Source organism: Lissotriton vulgaris, chromosome 9 (genome assembly GCF_964263255.1).
Source record: "Lissotriton vulgaris chromosome 9, aLisVul1.2, whole genome shotgun sequence".
Lineage (NCBI taxonomy): Eukaryota > Metazoa > Chordata > Amphibia > Caudata > Salamandridae > Lissotriton > Lissotriton vulgaris.
Genome location: NC_141697.1, coordinates 7,047,621 through 7,071,640, shown reverse-complemented (window position 1 = coordinate 7,071,640; position 24,020 = coordinate 7,047,621). Strand labels below are relative to the sequence as shown.

The 24,020-nt window shown below is 49.9% G+C and overlaps 1 protein-coding gene across 1 annotated transcript in view; it reads right to left on the bottom strand.

The window, feature by feature from the left end:
* EMC7 (ER membrane protein complex subunit 7) overlaps positions 1-24,020 on the bottom strand; it is an 82,772-nt gene that overhangs the window by 44,278 nt on the left and 14,474 nt on the right. Inside the window, exon 3 of the mRNA XM_086936910.1 lies at positions 6,246-6,384. Coding sequence (XP_086793036.1) covers positions 6,246-6,384 — 139 coding nt within the window. The remainder of the gene's footprint in view (positions 1-6,245; positions 6,385-24,020) is intronic.

The following is a 24,020-nucleotide window of genomic DNA, read 5'->3' as shown; positions in this document are numbered from 1 at the left end:
GAAATGGGTTTACAAAGCAGGGATAGTTAGCAGTGGTTTCAAGAAAGCGATTTAATCAACAAGCCTGCTACTGGCTCAAATCTGGCATTGTATGCATGTTCTTACTGCCTGGTCTCGAATTCTCATCGCTTGAAGTGCCATTTTAGTCCTATGTTTGTGAAATGTCCCGGTTTTTGGCTTTAAAATTCGGTCCCCTCTTGTAATCGCGCTGTGTCCAAACCATCTGGTGTTTCCTGCTCGATCTTTGCCCAGTAACTGTTCGACGTCATTCCTTTGACAACGGAGTTGGAAGATGGGAGTCTACTGCCACCTCCTGGATTTTAATTGAAATTCCTCAAGTTAAAATTCACCTAATAAATATTACTACCACCATTATACATACGAAATCTAAAGGAATATGTGAAGAATATAAAGAACATAAGGAATATAAAGGAGAATATAAGGAATATAAGAAGAATTACATACAAAGAGCACAAGAGAAGAATTGCAGTTTATTTTTATTTAAAAATTGTATTTTGAATTATTATTTTAGATTATTATTTTAGATTATTATTATTTTGTGTATTCTTTCGCATGTATTATGTCTGATCAAGGTGTGTCCTCTCCTCCTTCTTGGCAACACCAGGTGACCCGCCAATTCCGTGGTAACATTGGAAAAAAATATTTATAACCTCTGTTGGCAACAGGTGGAGACAAATATGGCCCTGTGACACGACAAGCAATACTTCATCATCTTGGTGTTGAGGGAAGATGGGTATATGAAGACTTAGCAGAATATCTTTAGGAATGGGGGATGGAGAGCCTAACAATATATATGATATTTCAGTCAAGATTTTGGAACTGCATTTTACTCGGAAGACAAATGTTGTATTAGAACGTCACAATTTAATTTGCAGAAGCCAAAGATCAGATGAAGACATTTCTCCATACGTGTCTTCTTTGCAAGGTTTAGCATTAACATGCAATTTAACTAAAGGAATGGAACACTGAGTTATGGATTAAGGAGATGGAAAGTTCCACTGTTCCGAAAAGTGAGAAGGTGGAAGTTGTAGGAAAAGAAAATTGAGAATAAAAAGATAGATGTTAGATCTGGTAGTAATTCAAAGGATCACACATAGAAAGAAAAAACTTTACAGGTAGAGATATGAAATGCTTCTGTTGTGGGTCCCCGGGTCACATTGCATCAAGTTTAAGGTGTAAGGCTGGAAGTACACTACAGAAATTGTGGTTAAAGAGGGCATTTAGCAAAGCTATGTCGTACCAAAATGCTAGAGAAAAACAAAATAGAAGAGGTAGATTATACTTGTAAAAATGTGGATGAAATTGTGTCAACAATTGATGAGGTCAATAAATGTTATGAAAATAATGCTGCAGAAATGATCACATTGGATTCGGGAGTAAGAATGGAGAGGCCAGATAAGTTAGAGAAACCCCACTGCAACATTTCTTTTGAAGGAAAGGAAATGAAAGTGCTAGGAGATTATGAGAGTTTGTACACTCTTATTTCCAATGCATCTTATGTTAGTCAATCAAAACCACGCTCCCAGTTATACGAGTCATTTCTGCCTATTATGCAGTATTCTCCTGTTCCCCACCATGTCCTAAAGTATTAAGAGGTGGGATCATTATTTAAACATTGAATCCTCGTTCTGATGTATATAAACTTCTAAACGAGTAGAAGTAAACTTCTTACTGGTATAGGGATACGGCTGAACTTCGCTGCGGCGAGTCAGGAATCGCGTCTTACTATGGCGCCATATTAACTCGAGTATCATTTACATGGAAGAGGGACAGAAAGGAGTTGATCTGACCTACCATGAGAAGCGCTGTGTACGCGCCATCTTAGACTGGTGTGTGAATAGTGAGACGGATTTCTTAATCTACGTGAATTTCACTATCGTAGGTAGCAAAGACACTTCTCCCGCCTGCAACAACCACACATTCGGAGCATAAATCTCAAAACCATTGTATGCTGTTCATACATGTCTGGGCAACAATCCCATTGTTTTCATAATTATACATACACAAATTCTAAACTTTAGCAGAATTTTCAGCAGTGTAACGGGAAGGCAATATCTATACGTCTTAAGTATCATTATATATTCGAATAGCTTTTCCATTGGTACAATGCCATATGCTAATTCCTCATGCTCACAGAGAATTTATATTCGTAAGGCAAATTCGTAATTCAGGATTGCAATTGCACTTTATCCTCTTGATTAAGATTTATATTGTAGTTTAAGAACCGTAGGACAATTTGTCAGTAATGTACGTATTCCTCGTTTAGCATGTACATTATGTATATATAGATCTTTCATTAAAAAAAATGCAGTCAAAAGATATTCCTTGGTGTACCAGCATAGGTTAAATCCCCATGCTCCCTGAAATGTATATTTCTGAATTGATGATCAATAATTGCATATTGCAATGGCACGCCTTCCTCCCATTCATGATTTATATTGTACTTTTTAGAAAAGCCGTGGTGTAATTATCATCAGTTGCATGCGTATTCTACATTAGATCTGTATCATTATATACATCAGTCTTTGTCATGAACGTCATACTCCACATATTCAAATAAGGTTTCAGCAGGAGACATCCTATAGGATTGTATGTCAAACAATGCTCTTCCATCATCAAAATAGGATCAATACATAGCTAACCTATTCTGTGATTTCATTAAAGTAACACTCAAATTCTTGAAAGGGTTTATGAAGTGGTAATAAAGATATGTATGTTCTCCCCTCTGAGTCAGCGATCACCGAGGAAGTATTGCAGTTCGCGCTCTGTGTTTAGGCCATTTTCAACGCTTTGAAGGCATAAGATAAACATCGCCTCCCTTCTGCGCAGGGTAAGTGCCCTGTTACCGCCCTGTGGGTCATGAAAATGATGTTCATACCATAGAATTTGAGTATATGGACTTTTTGTGCTGATCATTCAGAAATATGTACGGCTGCAGAGTATCTTTCCGTTTCACAGCTCTCATGTGTTCACTTATTCTCTCCTTTAATGTTCTAATAGTGCTACCCACATATTTCTTCCCACACTTGCATGTTAGTGTACACCACATATTTACTTTTATAATTGATATGCGACCGTATCGTATAGGTCCTGTTCCACGTCTCAGATTGTTTTTTCTTGTCCATCACCCATTTGCAGACCCCACATTGGCCCCATTTGTGGAAGCCCAGCATATATGTTCATCCAATGTTCTGGTATTCCTACTGTTGGATAACTGGGGCTTAGCAGATTCCTCTGGGATCTACCACTTTGAAAAATGATGCCGGTTTGGTATAGATAAAACTTTCCAATGTTTTGAGTGCCTGGAGAATATGCCAATCTTGTCTCATGCTACTGTCAATCTTCAAGATAGTGTAGTCTAATCCGTAACGAGGTGAGTAACCTCTGTCCTTGTATCTCCCTTCTGTGTCTTTTAAACTATCATGTCTGTAAAATGGCATTGCACAATGTCGGTTTGCGGTGCAATCCGTTCTCAATCTGATCGTCCTATATGTAAAATTCCACATGTAAGAATACTATTCTTCTACTGCACTGATGGGTGAATTGAATATTTGTCCCAGTGCCGTTAAGATACTCACAAAACCTTTATAGGTTGTTAGTGAGGGAGGCGATGTGAATCTCAGGCCTTCAAAGTGAGAAAAATGGCCTAAACACAGATCACGAACAGCAATACTTCATATTCATTCTGGAGGAAGGCATTGAGAGTGAAGATCTAAAATAGGATGAGGTTTCAGTACTTCATCCGCAGGAGAAAATAGAGGGGGAAACACCCAGTAGGTACTTCAAAGTCTGGAACCCTCTCTAGGGCACTCTGGTTAAAAGGGCATGCCCTTCCTGCAGTAAGAAACAGATGGGCCTCCATCGGCCGTCCTAATAGTGGTGGAAGTTGAACAATTTGTAAGACTCACTTGTCTGTCCTAATGGCCTGCTACCCTTTGGAGTAAAGGTCTGATCCTGCCTCCAACAGGGTGGCTGTGTGCCGGCAAAGACCCACTAAAGCGGCTCTCCACTGGAGGTGCACTAGAGTACCACTAGAGGGGACTGAGCTGCTCATTGGCTCTGCTCATCGCCATGTATTTGGGAATCTCAGCCTCTTATGAACATGCTTAAAGGCCTGGCAGGCTGGAGGGGGGAGCCTGGCATTGGCTGGAGAGAAAATCTCCACTGTAGCTACGAAGAGGCCGGCATTGCTGGTGAAATTGCCTTGTGGGAGCAAACAGGCACAAGAAACATGCTGTGCTCAAGTCTGGTTAAGGTGTATACCAAAAACAGGTAGGGCTGAGCCGGATAAACTAGATAACAGCAAAAGTGCCAGTACTGATTGTTACTCAAAAATATTTAACCTAAATGCATAAGTCATACACATTTAGAAGCTCTTTAGTAGCCGACTTATTTCAAAAATGCACTATTTTTATCTCATACAACATTTAACAAATCTTTCGTTGAAAAAACAAAGGGCAAATGATTTAGGGACAAGGGAACTAGTGACAATTATCACAAACCTTTATTCACTCAAACACATATACTTTTGCACAACATACCGCATACATACAACACAATAGATTTTTGAAATAAGTCGGCTACTAAAGAGCTTCTAAATGTGTATGACTTATGCATTTAGGTTAAATATTTTTGAGTAACAATCAGTACTGGCACTTTTGCTCGTATCTACTCTTGTTAAAGCGCTCCAGGGCAGTCATCTTTATTCTCACAAAGGCATGCTCCATCATTGGGCATCCAGTAAAGATGCTTGGATGTCCCCAGAGACCTATGGATCTCCTCCAGGTGTAGGGATGAATAGCCAAACTAGTGCCCGTGGCATGTCCCAAGAAATCATTTGTGTCCAGTCATGAGCGGGTAATAGATTTTGCTGCGTTGCAACAGTCCTGGATAGTCTGCATGAGAGCGACGGCCAAAGGTCGTATGATACGGTTCGTAAAACTTGAGCCACCATTTCCAAAACTGCACGGGAGCAACAGCCAAGGAGACAGTTGGTGCGGACCAATCCAAGAGCAAAGCCAGTAGAAGAGAATAAATCTTTGCCAAGTCTTCTGGACCTGCGATCGGGAAGAGTGGAGGAGAATGTGTTTGGACTGACCCATCCGGGCGTGGAATGAGAGGTTAGAAAGGCAGGGACATCAGGTGCTTGCCAACGCTGACCAGTAACCTGTCGATTGACCAGTGGAGAATGTGTTTGGACTGACCCTTCCGGGTGTGGAATAAGAGGTTAGAAAGGCAGGGACATCAGGTGCTTGCCAACGCTGACCAGTAACCGGTCGATTGACGGGTGGTCTCGAACATGGCTCAGGCTACGTGCCCAAAAGGGCATCAGAACGCACCTCTTCAAGCGGCTCAGTGAGAGCCTGACCAGGCAGGGAACGTTCATGTGCTCCCAGCTGGTGGGAGCAGGAAGCTACCCCAACTGCGCTTCTGTGGGCAGGGAAACATAACTACTATTACTGGAAGCTTGCAGTGGGTTTTTCACGGGGGTCACGCTCCCTCATGTGATACTTGGTACCTGTATAAAATAATCTTATAATGCCAACAAAGTGCGCTGCGGACATCATAAACCAAGAGGTGGAGTGGTGTGTAGGGGTCAAAAGGATATAGAGATGGCAATATAACACCATACTACCCCGGTTATCAGTTAAGTACTTTTTTAAATTACACGTGTGTTTTGGGCAGTTACCTTGAAAATGTCATTTTCTGTGTTAAGCAGAGAATGCTTTACCGTAAACAGTAAGTGAAACACTGGCCTATTCAACTGAAAAGCGGTTTTCTGAAACCTGCAGGTACGAACGAGGGGCACTCATTGAAATTGAAATTTCATCATCTAAATGCACTGAAGCGCTTAAGAGAATGGTTAGCTACAGGGAAGGCAATGGGGCTTGTGATATTTCACAGTTACCACATAATTCCTGTAGATTGTGTTTTTTTTTTACACAACTGTATTTTGTGCAATAAAAACAACCAAACACCATGTATGAAATATCCATCTATAAACCCAAGTAGATCTACAGATCTCGGCGCATCTACACAGCTTTCACGTATCAACGTATGATCAACGCTGAAGATAATGTTACTTTAAAAGGCAAAACATGATTTGTCTCAACGCTCCCAACCTTCTCCACAGATTCTGAAACCAATGCATTTAGAAGTAATCTGGGCTCCATGCCAGCAATGGGCACACGGGCCACATGCCTGAGAACGGGCCCTGTACATACCATTGGGTTCATCAGAAAGTCGCTCCATCCCCAGGACTCCCTCTTGATGAAGTAGGACGGAGGACCAGAGGATTTCATTTGCAGAGGGTATGGGAGACGCACAACCTCCGAGGTCTTGATGTAATTCACAAACCGGGCCCTAGAAGGAGGAAGATAAAAGATTCATGAGTGTAGCTAAGCAGGGGCCGGGAAGCAGTAGGAAGCGTGGAGTCAGGCTCTGGAAACACAAACACAACAAACATACCCACCCACCCACCGCCTGATAACCCCCAGGACACATTTGGAAGCTAAAGGGACATTCTGCTTATGGATGGATGGAGCAATTACTGTCTCGTGGGGCTGCATATCCCTAAGCCTTATTACACACTGCTAAGTCTTAGCAGGGATTAATGCCCTTACATGGACAATGGTTAAGTGACTAACCTCCAATTATAGGCCTGAGCGCCCCCTCCTCCCCCCCATTATTGGCCTGAGCTACGTTCGAAACCATATAGTAAAGGGAAGACATTTAAAAGCCATTACCACCCAACAGCATATTAGCAAAAAGTCCATTAGCAGCCATGCGCCTCGGCTCACCCACAAGCAGACATGGCACAAGTCCCTGCTTATTAGAAGCACTTGTTACACATCAGCTCTGTAAGTAAAACGCAAGCAAGCACACTGCAGCAGTTGGGGCCGGCAGCTCAGCAATGCATAAAAGATACAGATAAGGATGTCAGCTTTTACGGTCATAGTTCAAGAAGCAGCATGAATACCGTAGCAGCATCTAAGCTCAAGGTGAGGTGTCGAGAGTGGACATGGACAGGCGCAGCATGCGGAAGGAGCATCACTCTAAAGTAAAGCAAGTTAAATGTGGTGGCTATTCATGTGACAAACACATTCCGGGGGCTACGATAAATGCAGGGGTTACTCATGATGCAGGAAGTGGCACAGATGCCTGTAGGAAGGTAGATACCCGACTATGGTTACCCCCAACTTTTTTCCTGGTGTTTTGCTGGTTTTCCGACTTAGTTGGCCTGGGACACTGCCAATCAGGACCCCAGGCCTACTGCTCTCTCTCTAAAATGGATTCCATGTACCTTAGGTACATTTCCAATTGGTGCTGGGCCACCTTATCAGACCCTGTAACTCAGGGCATAGGTGTACCCAGGGCCTACCAGGGGCTGCAGCATGTATTATGCCACCCCTGGATGGCCATCTAAATCTGACACAACTGGCTGCACGACAGCTGGGGCAAGGTGGTGTAATCACCCTTTGCTTTAGATATAGTATTCCTATATCTAACCCTAAAAATGGACACACAGATTCCTATCAGTCACTCCTATGGCGAGCCTTGACAATCCTGAAGGCAGAGTGCATGGAATCGTGTGAAATGGTGCTCTGGCATGAGCTGAGCCCGTTTGCAGCTTGCGGAACCAAGTCCTAATAGCTGTTCCATGATAACGCATACCATATACTCTTAAGTGCATTATAATCCTCGCAGTTAAATGCTATGCCTGGTATTGCTTTATCAAAACATGTCGAGTAAGGTGTCATACGAATTGGAATACTAACCCCTCACCAATTCTGGCGACGGGGTTAGCATTCCACCCATCTAGAGGGACACGACATGTATGTAACTGTGAACCCCGGTTAAAGTTAACTGAAGCCTCAGCTCCACAAAATGGATGCTGCCACCACAGACACGAGTCTGACCTCCTGCTGCTGGGAGTCCTTCCAGCGAGGAGAGCTTGGACAAAGGGTTTCCTGTCAGGGGCGGTGCTAGCACCATCCCAGACAGGGTTTTGCGTATCCTGGGTAGGCAGGGCTTTACAGGAAGGTGACTGCAAGTGGCACCCCGGTGCTCACTACGCATCTGCCGGCTAGAACCAGTTCCAGGGGCACACCAGCCCCTGGCCTGGGGAAAGTCCGGCATGGGAGAGGGGTGTAACCACCCCCCTTCCTGGTCCCACCCCTAGGGCAGGACCTAGTCGCGTACCCACCCCTTTCTTTAGGATAAAGGCAGGAGCGGGGACCCTTCCAAATTAGATCATCTTTGAATCAAGAAACTACTTTCTACGAAAGGAACTCTCGACTTCTTCTCAAGATTTCTCCCTTGTGGCTAAGGAGTAGTCACCCTGCATCCGCAGGCACCATCTAAGAACTCTGCGGTTTGCTGCACGTCCTTCCTCAGGAATCCGACCGACCAGCACGACGAGACTCTGCTTCCCTGGCACCTCTGACCTCTACCTACCTCTACAGCTAAGCTGAGAACCGTAGGTCCGACGAGACCTCGAGGGTCCGGCCTTCATCAGAACTGCACGACTTCTATCCAGCACGACCGCCGAGGGATCCTCTGGTGAGTGCTTTGGGGTCCGAGAAGCCCAGACCCTGAGCAGCTCCAGCACCGAAGTCCAGCCTCCCAGCATCTCCACGATCTGCGTGGGGCCCTTCTGCTTTTTGCTGCTCACCGCGTTGTCTGGCTACTAGCCCGCTGGCTTGTGGCCTTCCCGACGAAGCCCGACAACGACAACACTGCCAGTCTGGTTGCTCCAGACTGGCTCTTGCTCCCTTCCAAAAGAGGAGCACCCCGGACCCTCCTGGTCCACTCCAGACGCCATTTTAGGTCCACCGCGTGGGCTTGAATTTGCCAAGACTTGTTGCCCCAATCCTGGGTCCAGCGACGTCGACAGCATCAACCATTGTGGGACAGCTCGCACCTCCATCCTGGTCGCCGACAACGCCTACTGGTCCGTGAGACTGCAGAGCCCAGCGCCGCCCACTCACCTGGTCGAGGTGACTACCATCCGGTGCCCTCCTGGTGCCATCTGATCACTGGCTAGTGGTCACGAACTTGGTCCCCTCTGCTTTCAGGTGTCATCCATCTTCGATCCAGGCTTGGATCACTTCAAACAATCTTCACTGGTCGCCTGCCAGCAACTCTTTCTTCAGGCTCCTGGTCCGTCAACGAGGATTCCCGACGTCTTAACAGACCTATGCAGCCGCAGCCCCTGGGCTAGGTAACTTCGGCATTTCGGTGCCCCAGCATAGCCTCACTATCCAAGGGTCCAGATCCACTGTCGTTTTCGACCTACCTTATCGGGTTCGCCCGAGAACACTAACTTTGCTTTTACTAGCTCCCATAGACTTTGTCCTGCATCCCGCGTGAGAGTGCACACTCTGCACCCGAGTCCCCTAGGCCTCCTACTAGTAATCTGAAGGTTCAGAAAACGTAGTCCTAGCGATTCCAAAGCCTATTAGTACAGTACTTACCTGCTAGTAATTTTGCATTCCACTTTCATAGTATATGGTTTTTCGTGCCCCTCGGGCATTTGTGTAAATTGTGCAACTTAAAGTATTTTCGGAAGAGTTTTGTTGTGTGCTTAGTACACTGTCCTCATAAAGAGTACAGGGCTGTTGTGATCTAAATAAATACACTGTTTATTTTCATAACACTTGTGTGGTGTCCTTTCACTTGGTGTTCAAGGGGTATATGTGATGGTATAACAGCTGGCTTAACACGCCCTCTAGAGTTTAGCCCGAAGACTGCTCGTATCCACGCTACTAGGATAGCTGGTCTATAAGGTTGACTTACAACCAATCACCATAAGGGTTGTTTGGACCGATATATAATGTTCACTATTCTAGTGAGCACTTTGTATCAGGCCAACTTCTCACATTGGTAAACAGCGGTTGGGATTTGAGCTTGCTGTTTTACCACACGTATCCTAAGAATATCTTGTGAAAGATCACATAAGTACTTCAGGTACATATAACTTAGCTTAGAATACTCTGAGTTCTACTGAACCAGCTGCTGTAGCTCCTCAAGGCGCTGCACACCTTGGCTGCAACTCTTAGCAAGTGATCAGTAGGCAAACAAATAGTGTAGGTAGGTGCATCACTTACATCACACTAGAAACAGCATGTCAGACAAAGGAGGAAACTCGGAGTCTCCCCTTGTGTCAGTGGACCCTCCACAGGTCACTTCCAGATATGCTGCTCTTAGCTTCCAGGAGATGAGACAAGTGTGTACCTCCAGGAAGCTAAAACAGGGTGCAAACCCTACCATTCCTTTTCTGATTGGTCTCTTAGAGACTTATGATGCCAGGAGGGCTGCTAACACAGATCCTTCTCATCCAGAAGGGAATATGCCCACCTTAGAGGGTCCCTTTGATAACCATGACCATCCCCTCCAGGAGGCAGATGATGCTGAGGATGAGTTGTCAGGGGAAGAGGCAGACAAAGGTCCAGAAGTAGTTAGCCAGCTAACTAGGGACAACTTAAGCAGGCATGAGAATGGTACTAGGAGACCCCTGGGGCCCCTCTCAGGCCAGCTTAACATTGGGAATGGACGAGTTAGGTCTCTATCCAGAGGCTCTAACAGATCCATTCAAACCAATGGCTCTCGGGCCTCTTCTCACAGAGGGATGACATCCCCTCAGAGGAGAGTGTATGAAGCCAAAGTGAGGGAAGTCAATCTGAGGATTGAAAGGGAAGAACTTGCCCTGGCCAAAGAGAGACTTTCCTTTGCTAGAGAGCAGAAATTGTGTGGGGCAGACCCCACTGGTGGCAGCATTCTCCCAAGAGAAAAAGACAGGAGTTTAGACACTAGACACCTGAGTAAGATAGTGCCCCCCCTTTAAACAAGGGGATGACATCCACAAATGGATGACTGCGTTGGAGAGGGCTTGCACTGTACAGTGTGTCCCCCAGAGTCAGTGGGCAGCTATCTTGTGGCTCTCCTTTGAAGGCAAAGGTAGAGATAAGCTCCTCACTACTAGAGCTGAGGATGCTAACAATTACCAAGTCCTGAAGAATACACTGGTTGATGGGTTTGGTTTAACCACTGAACAGTACAGGTTGATATTCAGAGATACCCAGAAAACTCAGTCTCAGGATTGGACTGACTTTGTTGATTGTGCCACTAAGGCTTTTGAAGGCTGGCTCCTGGGAAGTAAGGTTACTGATTTTAAAGGATTGTATAATCTAATTATGAGAGAGCAAATCTTAAGTAATTGTCAGAAGCAGTTATTACACCAACACCTGGTAGACTCTGATCTGGCCTCTCCACTAGAATTGGGTAAGAGGGCAGACAAATGGGTCAGAACCAGGGTCAGGCCTAAGAACAGGGTGGTGACCAAAAGAAGGAATCAACCAAGCCTCAAGAGAAGGGTGGGAATAAATCTTCTGATCAAACCACAGGGCCCCAAAATTCCTCTGAAAAGGGTGGGTCCCAAACTTCTCCCAAAACCCAAAAGAAACCTTATTGTCATACCTGCAAACAGGTAGGCCATTACAAAAGTGACAACAGTTGTCCCAAGGCCAACAACAATAAGGAGAACATACCCCCAAATAAAGCTTCCCAGCCTCCTGTTACTACTAGTAGTAATCCCCCAGGTGGTGGGAGTGCCGACAAGAATCTGGGTGCATTTTCTTTGGGAGTGCCTGGGGACTCTGGCCTAACCAGGTCCCCTGACTTAGATACTCTTGTCTGTGAGACTGGCATGGGGTTTGCCAACTTCACAACCTGTCCCAAAACTTTGGGCAGGTACAGACAGGAGCCCCTCATCAATGGTTCAAACGTTGAGGCCTACAGAGACACAGGGGCTAGCATCACCATGGTGGCTGAGAGCCTAGTCCCCTCAAGGCAACTTATGCCTGGTGCCACATACCAGGTAGTGAACATTGATGGAGTGCAGAGAGATCATCCCATAGCAGTGGTAAATCTCAGCTGGGGAGGTGTCACTGGTCACAAGAGAGTAGCAGTGTCACCAAACTTGCCTGTAGATTGCCTACTGGGGAATGATTTAGAGACCTCAGCCTGGGCTGAGGTAGAGCAAGAAACCCATTTTAAAATGGTAAACCTCCATTGTACGGTTAGTGGGGCAGTGATAGCCACAGCCCCAGTCCAAAATGTCCTCCCTGAACAGGTCAGGAGGGCTGTGCCAGTCACAGCCCTATCCCAGAAAGATGCCTTTCCTGAACAGGTTGGCAAGGCTGTGATGGTCACAGCCCAAACCCAAACTGAGTCCCTTCCTGAAAAGGTTGGTGGAGTTGTGATGGCCACAGCTCAAACTCCGACAGATAATAGTGTTGTGAAGCCTGAAACAATGGATCACTCCACTCAAACTGAGAGCATTGAGGAGGAAGAAAAGTCTTCCCCCTCCCAGACACTAGGTGAGAGCCAGCCTCCTCAGGGAACTTACTCTACCCCTGGTGAAGGAACTGCCCCAGAGGTAGCCAGGCCTAGCCTGGCAGAGCCCCTGATGGCAGTAGACCGTTCCCAGGTGGGACCCAGTCTGGAGCAGGTAGCCTGCCCCTCTCAACCCTGCCTCCATCAGCCCAGGGCTGTAGAGGTCAGGGAGGCCAGTGGTCGACCCCAAAGGGCCCCCTGTCCAAAAGAATTTCCCAATCAGCAGATTAGGATCACTGAAGCTAGTAGTCCTAGCCAAGTGAAAATAAAACACACTCCTGAAGGATCCCCCTTAAAGTTAGTTAGGGAACTCCCACAGCTGGACACTGCTGGGCACAGCCAAACCTGGGGCCTAAAAACCCCAAACCTGACCTGTCCCTCCAGTAAGCCAAACAGAGGGACTCAGCCTCCAGCTTTAGGTAGCCAGAGGTTGACCCTGAGAGCTCATAACAACTCAGTACTGGAAAGAAAGGCACATATGGTGGATAGTGATTGGAGGAAGTTGAGCCCAACAGTAGTGGAGTCTCACTTCAGTACTCCATCCCCCCCACCAGCCTTTTACTTTGCCAAAGCACACCACAGGTAGTGATTCCCTATGGTGGAGACCCTCAGATACCCTTAGGGTGAGACGTTGCTTAGTGGACCATGATACAGGAGGTAACCATGCCAGTGCATGTACCACCTCATATGGCCACTCAGGCAATATAGGCTTACCTGGACAAGGATAGCCTTATCTCCTTTCGTTTGGGGAGGGGGGGGGGGGGCATGTGTAGGAAGGTAGATACCCGACTATGGTTACCCCCAACCTTTTTCCTGGTGTTTTGCTAGTTTTCCGACTTAGTTGGCCTGGGACACGGCCAATCAGGACCCCAGGCCTACTGCTCTCTCTCTAAAATGGATTCCATGTACCTTAGGTACATTTCCAATTGGTGCTGGGCCACCTTATCAGACCCTGTAACTCAGGGCATAGGTGTACCCAGGGCCTACCAGGGGCTGCAGCATGTATTATGCCACCCCTGAATGGCCATCTAAATCTGACAACTGGCTGCACGACAGCTGGGGCAAGGTGGTGTAATCACCCTTTGCTTTAGATATAGTATACCTATATCTAACCCTAAAAATGGACACACAGATTCCTATCAGTCACTCCTATGGCAGGCCTTGACAATCCTGAAGGCAGAGTGCGTGGAATCGTGTGAAATGGTGCTCTGGCATGAGCTGAGCCCGTTTGCAGCTTGCGGAACCAAGTCCTAATAGCTGTTCCATGATAACGCATACCATATACTCTTAAGTGCATTATAATCCTCGCGGTTAAATGCTATCTTTGGTATTGCTTTATCAAAACATGTCGAGTAAGGTGTCATACGAATTGGAATACTAACCCCTCGCCAATTCTGGCGACGGGTTTAGCATTCCACCCTTCTAGAGGGACACGACATGTATGTAACTGTGAACCCCGGTTAAAGTTAACTGAAGCCTCAGCTCCACAAAATGGATGCTGCCACCACAGACACGAGTCTGACCTTCTGCTGCTGGGAGTCCTTCCAGCGAGGAGAGCTTGGACAAAAGGGTTTCCTGTCAGGGGCGGTGCTAGCACCATCCCAGACAGGGTTTTGTGTATCCTGGGTAGGCAGGGCTTTACAGGAAGGTGACTGCAAGTGGCACCCCGGTGCTCACTACGCATCTGCCGGCTAGAACCAGTTCCAGGGGCACACCAGCCCCTGGCCTAGGGAAAGTCCGGCATGGAAGAGGGGTGTAACCACCCCCCTTCCTGGTCCCACCCCTAGGGCAGGACCTAGTCGCGCACCCACCCCTTTCTTTAGGATAAAGGCAGGAGCGGGGACCCTTCCAAATTAGATCATCTTTGAATCAAGAAACTACTTTCTACGAAAGGAACTCTCGACTTCTTCTCAAGATTTCTCCCTTGTGGCTAAGGAGTAGTCACCCTGCATCCGCAGGCACCATCTAAGAACTCTGCGGTTTGCTGCACGTCCTTCCTCAGGAATCCGACCGACCAGCACGACGAGACCCGGCTTCCCTGGCACCTCTGACCTCTACCTACCTCTACAGCTAAGCTGAGAACCGTAGGTGCGACGAGACCTCGAGGGACCGGCCATCATCAGAACTGCACGACTTCTATCCAGCACGACCGCCGAGGGATCCTCTGGTGAGTGCTTTGGGGTCCGAGAAGCCCCGACCCTGAGCAGCTCCAGCACCGAAGTCCAGCCTCCCAGCATCTCCACGATCTGCGTGGGGCCCTTCTGCTTTCTGCTGCTCACCGCGTTGTTTGGCTACTAGCCCGCTGGCTTGTGGCCTTCTTAACGACGCCCGACGACATCACTGCTGCTGGCCTGGTTGCTCCAGACTGGCCCTTGCTCCCTTCCAAAAGAGGAGCACCCCGGACCCTCCTGGTCCACACCAGACGCCATTTTAGGTCCACCGCGTGGGCTTGAATTTGCCAAGACTTGTTGCTTCAATCCTGGGTCCAGCGACGTCGATAGCATCATCAATCGTGGGACAGCTCGCACCTCCATCCTGGTCGCCGACAACGCCTCCTGGTCCGTGAGACTGTATGTATGTATGTATAGGCATTTATATAGCGCACTACTTACCCGGAGGGTCCCATGGCGCTTCGACCGCTGCGAATCCCTTCCTGGCGTGCCTGAGAGATGGTCCCTTAATGGGTATCTCCAGGGTGAGACCAGGCATCCCCGGCGGTCTGGTGGGGCCGTTAGTGAAGATGAGGCAAGCTAATGCCCAGAGTTGCCGAGTGTGATCGCTGATCAGAGTGGGCACCGAGGCGAGAGAATTATCGAGTCCGCTGACCCTGGTCCAGAAACCTGCCGCGCCGGGAATCGAACCCTGGTCCCGGGCCGTCATCTGCTCTCGGGTCTGCCGCCTCTAACCAGTGAGCCACACTACTTCACTGCAGAGCCCAGCGTCGCCCACTCACCTAGTCGAGGTGACTACCATCCGGTGCCCTCCTGGTGCCATCTGATCACTGGCTAGTGGTCAAGAACTTGGTCCCCTCTGCTTTCAGGTGTCATCCATCTTCGATCCAGGCTTGGATCACTCGAACAATCTTCACTGGTCGCCTGCCAGCAACTTCTTTCTTCAGGCTCCAAAGACTGCAACGAGGATTCCCGACGTCTTTCCAGACCTATGCAGCCGCAGGCCCTGGGCTAGGTAACTTCGGCATTTCGGTGCCCCAGCATAGCCTCACTACCCAAGGGTCCAGATCCACTTTCGTTTTCAGCCTATCTAGTCGGGTTCGCCCGAGAACACTAACTTTGTCTTTACTAGCTCCCATAGACTTTGTCCTGCATCCCGCGTGAGAGTGCACACTCTGCACCCGAGTCCCCTATGCCTCCTACTAGTAATCTGAAGGTTCAGAAAACGTAGTCCTAGCGATTCCAAAGCCTATTAGTCCAGTACTTACCTGCTAGTAATTTTGCATTCCACTTTCATAGTATATGGTTTTTCGTGCCCCTCGGGCATTTGTGTAAATTGTGCAACTTAAAGTATTTTCGGAAGAGTTTTGTTGTGTGCTTAGCACCCTGTCCTCATAAAGAGTACAGGGCTGTTGTGATTCTTAATAAATATCTTGTTTATTTTCATAACCCTTGTGTGGTGTCCTTTCACTTGGTGTTCAAGGGGTATATGTGTGGTATAACAGCTGGCTTAACACGCCCTCTCGAGTCTTTAGCCTTAGACTGCTCGTATCCATGCTACTAGGATAGCTGGTCTATAAGGTTGACTTACAACCAATCACCATAAGGGTTGTTTGGACTGATTTATAATGTTCACTATTCTAGTGAGCACTTTGTATCAGGCCAACTTCTCACAATGCCTACAGAAAATGTTACTTCCCTGTAAGCATCTGTTTGAGGTATGTGGTACAGTAGATTCACATACTGTGCAGACTTCCCCCATTTAGTGTCGGGCTCTGACGTTTACAGCTTGCTTTTTGGGCCACAGGGTCTAGTGACTCCACCAATTGGTGGTATTGCGCATGGGCATCGACTCCATTGTTAGATTGTATTTCCCCGGCACGACTCGAGATGGAGCATAGATCATACATTAAAGATAATCATGCAAAGAAAAGGACACAAAAAGAATAGAAACTGCAACAACCTCAGGCGACTGGGGAGGAGGGTGGGCACATGTGGGTCTACAGCACTGCAGGCCACAAACAGATGCTTGCAGGGTAACCTTTTCCGTTTGTGGCATGTGTAGCTCATGCCGGGCATCAGCTGTAAAGCAGTCCTCCGAAAAGAGATACCGCAGAAGCCTAGAAAAATGTATGTAAGACAGCTTGGCCAAGTCTAGTTTGCAGTCTGGCCAGAACGTCCACACAGTAGTGTTTAGTAAAGAGATGTGGGGTAGACCAGGTCGCGGCTTTACAGAAGTCAGCTATTGGTAGGTTACCCAAGTTCACCATTGAAGCCCCTTTCTTTGGAGTGGAATGCAGTCAAGGAGGGGCAGGAAGTGTCCTTTTACCTTTGGTTAGTCAAGTGCATGCAAACTTGTTATACCAATGTGTTTCGCCTGCTTTAGAAAGAGCACCACCTTGCGCAGCTTGGAGTGCGACAGTTATTGCGTCTTACAAAATAGTTTTGTTCTATCAGTATAGTACAGCAGTGCTCTTTTGACATCAAGAGTGTGCAGAGTGGGTTCTACTACAGATTCCAGATGCAGAAAGAAGAATTGGAGTTCACTCATCTGATTAAGGTGGAAACTGGAGGCCAACGTAGGAAGGAATTATGGATTCGTTCTAAGGACGACCCTGTATCTCACCGACTCGTCTTAAGGAAAAGATTGCCACAAGGAAGGCCACCAGAAATGCAGTGAACAAGAATGAAGGGCTTTAAAAGGACGACCCATGAGCCTAGTGAGAACAAAGTTTATGTTCCAAACCGGAGCAGGCTGTGTCCTGCGTAGAATACCTCTTTTAAGGCCTCCCATGAATGCTCTAATAACAGGTACTGTGAATAAGGAAGCCTGTTCTTGTTCGTTCTCTAGGTTGACAGCTATGGCAGTCAAGTGTAATCGGATAGCGGTGTATGGTAGGACTGCTTTCTACAAGTGCAGAAAGTAAACAATATCCTGTACTGGTGCTGTTAGAGCGTTAATGATTTTTGGGAGGCAGTAGTGCACAAAACGTTTCCATTTGGCAGCGGAACAGACTCTGGTGGCAGCGCTACGCGCCTCTTTGAGAATAGACAAACTCATCTGGTAGGTTGAGGTTACCAAATTCTAAGACTTCAGGAGTCAGATCGCAGGCAGGCCTCGAAAAATCAGAAAAATTTAAATAGACTTGCAGGTCTAGTAACTTCAATAATCTACTCGACCTAACTGTAATGTACTTGACCCGTAAACTGGTATCAAATTGTGGGATCCCAGGCAAATATTTTATGGGGCCGCCACCTTCTTCATTAATCACATAAGACACCTCCAAATATGCATTTTTGCTGCACAAAAAAAGTTCCCATTTTTATAGACTAAATGTTTGCTTCATGTATAATAAGAATCAGGCTTACGTATAGGGTACTTATGACGCGCCTCTTAGCTTACTAATCGCATTGTTATCAGGGCGGGTCAGGAATATTTCTCATTACATGTTTAAGAACTCACCTTTAATATGTATATTACTAAAGCATGATATGGTAGTGCACTGTCATTTACAGAACACACATTTGCCATTGAAGTGGCCACAAACCTTCCCACTAACATGCAGTTTTATTGATAAAACTACATAGCGTGCGATGTTCGGAAACTGGGTTTCAGCTAAAATATTTATTATTTGCACATCACCAAGTAAAGTGCTATGATTTATTTTCATCCTATAAAAATACTTTTTTCACCACACAAATACAAAAATATGCCTTCATAAGTACTGAAATATATTTTGAAATGTTTGTACAGTTCACTTATTAGCTATTTCAATGTTGTGTTAATATACCAGCCGGCCATCTTTGACCAATGGGGCGATTCGAGATTTCTAGCAGTGACGTACCATGGTTGGAGTGCCCAGGCTGGTGCCGCTACAAGGAGCGCGAGGATGTCTGAATCTCCCCACAACACACTGCAGGAGTGGGAGAGGAAGAAAAGTGGAGGCAAATATCCCTGACCAATTCATGCATTGTGCTTTCCTTGGCCTGTGGGTGTGGTAGCCTGGCAGCGAAACCTGGGCATTTTGAATTTTCTGCCATGGCGAACAGACCTAGAAGTGGGAACCCCCAGAGCTGGAAGTACTGGATTAGGACCAGGTGGTGCAACTTCCCATTCATGTACTTGTTGATTCGTCCTGCTGAGCAGACCCGCTGTTTTGTTGTCCACCTCGGGAATATGTTCCATGAGAAGGTGTGTACTGTATTGAAGTCTCTGCCGACAGATCATATTGGGCAGTCTGGACAGTTGTGGTGAATTAGAGGCAAATATATAAGATCCACTTCACAAGATGTTTTTAAACAAAGTCCAGCAGTCCGCATTTAGGAGTCTTTTCAGCCGGTCATTTAAATAGACTCTTTATTCGTGATTTCTTCATATAAGAACAGTCCAGACGTTTTGCTCATTTAAGAGTGTTAGACGGAGACCCGGAGGGTCGGCCGAGCAAGGGGGAGAGGCCTCCTGGCGAGGGCCTTCTCCTTAGATCGTACGGACAAGCAACTACCCCCCCACAGATGGACGCCACACCAAGATAGGTTCTGTACACTTTTATAGGTATTCTCAGGCAGGGTAACTTGACGATACAGCAAGACAAAGATACGATGATCTCGCCAAATCTAGTCTCTGGGGAAAAAGGGGTAGCGGGACAGTCTCAGTACCGGTCCGGTACAGGGGGTAGCTGGTGTATAGCTCTCAATCCTCGAGCGGGAGGTGTCGCAAGTAGAGGCCGCGGAAGCGCCAGCAGGCTTTCGAAGATGGTTCACAAGGATGGGCCGCGGCAGCGCCAGCAGGCTTACGAAGATGGTTCACGAAGAGGATGAGCCGCGGCAGCGCCAGCAGGCTTACGAAGATGGTTCACGAAGAGGATGAGCCGCGGCAGCGCCAGCAGGCTGACGAAGATGGTTCATGAAGAGGATGAGCCGCGGCACCGCCAGCAGGCTGACGAAGATGGTTCACGAAGAGGATGAGCCGCGGCAGCGCCAGCAGGCTGACGAAGATGGTTCACGAAGAGGATGAGCCGCGGCAGCGCCAGCAGGCCTTCAAGGACAGTTCACAAAGAGGGGCCGCGGCAGCGCCAGCAGGCCTCCCAGGATGAGTTTGTCTCGGTGTCTCGACTCCAGGATACAACTGACTTCCTGCTCTGGAGCTGCCCCAGTTACAGGTCTGGCGCCCTTTGATGTCCGGACCCTCGCACTTGGAGGTCAGGGGGTCCGGGATGAGGGAGTCCAGACACCCAGCAAGGGGGTGGAGCCAGCGCCCAGGGAGGCCGGGGGCGATCGAAACCTGGCGGAGGGGAGCCATCGACACTTCTTCTTCCATTGACTCGCCAAGTGGTCTCTTTACCCCCTGGGTGGATGGTGGTGCCTCGATGTCGGGGCTTGGCTGGGCCGGAGGTTGAGGTCGACCCGTGGCCACGAGGCCTGGTCATGGCGGCTCCAAGATGGCGGCTGGGCCGGGGACGGTGGTTCGGGAAGGAACCCGGGCCAGCCGAGAATGTTGTTGTGATGGGCCGGGGCCCCGTGGGGGGAAGAGCTGGGGGTCGGCCCGGCGGCTGTAGGGGTGGTTCTTGTCCGGGGAACAGGTGTAGCAGGGATCCGTGACCCGCCATGCGGGGAGGGGTCGGGCCTACCACGAGGCCTGTCCAACATGCGTCCCGCCCAGCTGAAGGCAGGGAGAGTCACCCATCCTCTTGGGTAATCTCCTCGCAGAGGCGGAAGAAGCGGGACAGGCCATCTGCGTTGGCGTGGTCGTTGCCGGGGCAATGCTCCACAGTGAAGTCCATCCCCTGCAGGGAGATGGACCAACGCAACAGCTTCGGGTTCTCTCCCCGCATCTGCATCAGCCATTGCAGAGGTCGGTGGTCTGTTTGCACCCGAAAATGGGTACCGAAGAGATAGGGCCGGAGCTTCTTGAGGGCCCACACCACGGCGAAGGCCTCTCGCTCTATGGTGCTCCAGCGTTGTTCTCGGGCCAGCAGGCGTCGGCTGATGAAGGCCACTGACTGGTCAACTCCCTCGGTGTTGATTTGGGAGAGGACGGCCCCCACGCCGTGATCGGAGGCATCTGTTTGTACTACAAATTCCCGGCTGTAGTCAGGGGCTTGGAGCACGGGGGCCGTGCACATGGCTGATTTGAGGTTCTCAAAGGCGGCCTGACACTCAGGAGTCCAGTGTACTTTCGGGGGGTTCTTCTTGGACGTGAGTTCTGTGAGGGGCCCCACAATACTGCCATAGTCTTTTATGAAGCGCCGGTAGTATCCGGTGAGCCCCAGGAAGGCTCGGACCTCTGTTTGGGTGACCAGACGCTCCCAAGCCTGAATGGCAGCGATCTTGAGTTGGAGAGGGGCCACCTGGCCACTTCCCACCTGGTGCCCCAGGTAGGTCACGGACCCTTGGCCGATTTGGCACTTGCTTGCCTTTATTGTTAGTCCTGCTTGCCGGAGGGCGGTCAGGACCTCCCGGAGGTGTTCTGCCCAGTGGTGACTGTACACGGCAATATCGTCCAGATAGGCGGCGCTGAACTCCTCCAGCCCCGCCAACACTTTGTTTACGAGTCTCTGGAAGGTGGCGGGGCGTTTTTCATTCCGAAGGGCATCACTTTGAAGTGGTAGTGGCCATCCGGAGTGGAGAAGGCGGATCGCTCCTGGGCACCCGGGGTAAGGCCGATCTGCCAGTAGCCCGCGGTCAAGTCAAAGATGCTCAGGTAGCGGGCGGCCCCCAGGCGGTCGATCAGTTAATCTGCTCGTGGGATGGGGTGAGCATCTGTTCGGGTTACGGCGTTCAAGCCCCGGTTAGTCTACGCAGAACCCGAGTTCTGGGGCGACGCCAGGGGCGGCGGCCTTGGGGACCAGCACGACCGGGCTGGCCCAGGGACTGTCGGAGGGCTCGATTACTCCCAGGGCCAGCATCTTGGATACTTCTGACTGGATGCAGGCGCGTACCCGATCAGGTACTCTGTAGGCTCTGTGCCGGATAGGGGGGGCTATCCCCGGTGTCGACATCGTGGAGGCACCAGGGTGTGACCCCAGGGACGAGGGAGAACAGGTCGGCAAATTGCTGGAGCAAGTCTCAGCAGTCTTGGCGTTGTGCTGGAGACAGGGCAGCGGAGAGGTGGACTCCTACGGAGCCGTCTTTCTCGCGGGTCCTCAGGAGGTCGGGAAGGGGCTCGGAATCCTCTTCAGCCCCTCTGTCGGTAGCCATCAGAAGGCTGAGTTCAGAGCGCACAAAGTGAGGCTTAAGTCTGTTGGCATGGAGGACCCGGAGAGGGTTCCGGGGGGACTCCAGGTCTACCAGGTAAGTGACGGGGCCCTTTTGCTCCACCACCTTGAAGGGTCCTGTCCATTTGTCTTGGAGGGCGCAAGGTTCGACCGGGTACATGACCCAGACCTGTTGTCCCGGATCGAACTCGATGGATGAGGCATTCTGATCGTACCATCGTTTCAGGTCTTCTTGGCTGGCTTCGAGGTTGGCTTTGGCGAGTTCCCTGAACCGCCGAGTCTGGTTCCGGAGGGTCAGGAGGTACTTGTACACATCAGGGGGAGTCTTCTGGGGGGTCACCTCCCACCCTTCCTTGACCAGGCTGAGGGGACCCCGGACGGGGTGCCCATACAGGAGCTCGAAGGGGCTGAATCCCAGGGACTTCTGTGGGACCTCTGGGTAGGCAAACAGGAGGCATGGGAACAGCACGTCCCATTGGCGGCGTAGGGGCTCTTCCAGGCACATGATCATACCCTTGAGGGTGCGATTGAATCGTTCCACTAGTCAGTTTCCTTGCGGGTGGTAAGGGGTCGTAAATTTGTAGCTGACCCCACACTGTTGCCATAGGGACTTCATGTATCTGGAGATAAAGTTCGTGCCTCGATCACTGACGACCTCTCGGGGGAAGCCCACCCGCGAGAAGATCCCCATCAGGGCTCGGCCCACCACGGGCGTTGTCATGGTTCGGAGAGGAATGGCCTCGGGATAGCGGGTGGCATGGTTCACCAGGACGAGTATGAACCGGTGACCTTGCGCTGTCCGGGGCTCCAGCGGCCCCACAATGTCGATCCCCACCCTCTCAATGGGAGTGGTGACGATGGGAAAGGATTGTAGGGGGACTTTTATTTTCTGGCCGCTCTTCCCGCTGGCCTGGCAGGTGGGGCAGGCCCGGCAGTCGTTTACTACATCGTTCCGCATTTTAGGCCAGTAGAAATGGGTCACCAGGTGGCTGTAAGTCTTGTCCTGCCCCAGGTGCCCGGCGAGCGGCACATTGTGTGCCAGGTTCAAGAGGAAGTCTCGGAATTGGAGGGGGACCACCAGCACCCGGCTGGCCCCCAGTTCAGCAATCTTTTGCTCACTGTAGAGGAGCCCGTTGTCCCAATAGATCCAGTGCCCCCCCCCCCCCCCCCCCGAGGCATCCCCTGTGCTCTGGGCTATGGCTTGCTGTCGGAGCCCCTCGAGGGAGGGACACGCTCTTTGTTCCTGGCGGAACTGTTCCTGAGTGGGGCCACCTTCTTGGCGCCACTGGGCCAGCTTCTGGAGGTCTTGGAGTGGGTCAGGGTCTTCGTTGTTGGGCCCCGGTGGACCAGGCTCAGGGGTGGTCTCTTCTGTGACGACCGGCGGTGGAGGTTTGGGCCACTCTGGTTCCTCGGTGGATGGGATGGCGCGGGCGGCCATGGATCGGGTCGTGGCGTAGACCCATTCAGGGAGGCCCAGCATCCCCAGGTGCTCTCCTCGCTCCACGGCTGCTCAGGGGGAGCTCTCGAGATCGTTCCCCAGGAGGCAGTCCACGGGGGCGTCATCTCGGACAGTCACCTTCAGCATGCCCGATACGCCCCCCCCCCCACTCGAAGGGGACGCGGGCCATCTGGCACAGGCTCTCGGAATTGTCCGCAGATCGTACTGGACAAAGTACGTTTGGCAGGATTTGATCGGGGGTCACCAGATGGCAACGGACCGCGGTCACACTGGCCCCTGTGTCGCGGAGGGCTTTAGCCCGGTGTCCATTAATGGTGACCCACTGGCTGTACTTCTGCGTGTTGGCGGGGAGGGGGGCCCGCAGGACCATGTCACTGTCTCCTAGACATACCAGGGACATGGCGGCGGGTTCCCACTCTGTCTGGTAGTGCTCGCACTCTTCTGCTTCTTCTTCGCCTTGCTCCTCTCCGAGGGCGACGGCGGTGATCTGGCGGCTCACTGGACCCGGGGCCTGGACTGACTGGTTTCTCGGACAGTTTGGATCATTGGCGTAATGGCCGGGCCGCTGGCATTTGTGGCAGACAACGTTGGAGCGGAATCCCGGTCGCGTCGAAGGGCTTCCTCTTCCGGCCGGGGACAGGGGGTTGTTAGTGGGGGGCACCGTGGCGGTGTCCCTGCCCCGACCCTGGCCTCCTCCTCCTCGTGGACGGTGGGTCTCCTGGGAGGCTCGGTTTTGTTCGCCTGGCCAACTCCGGGGGA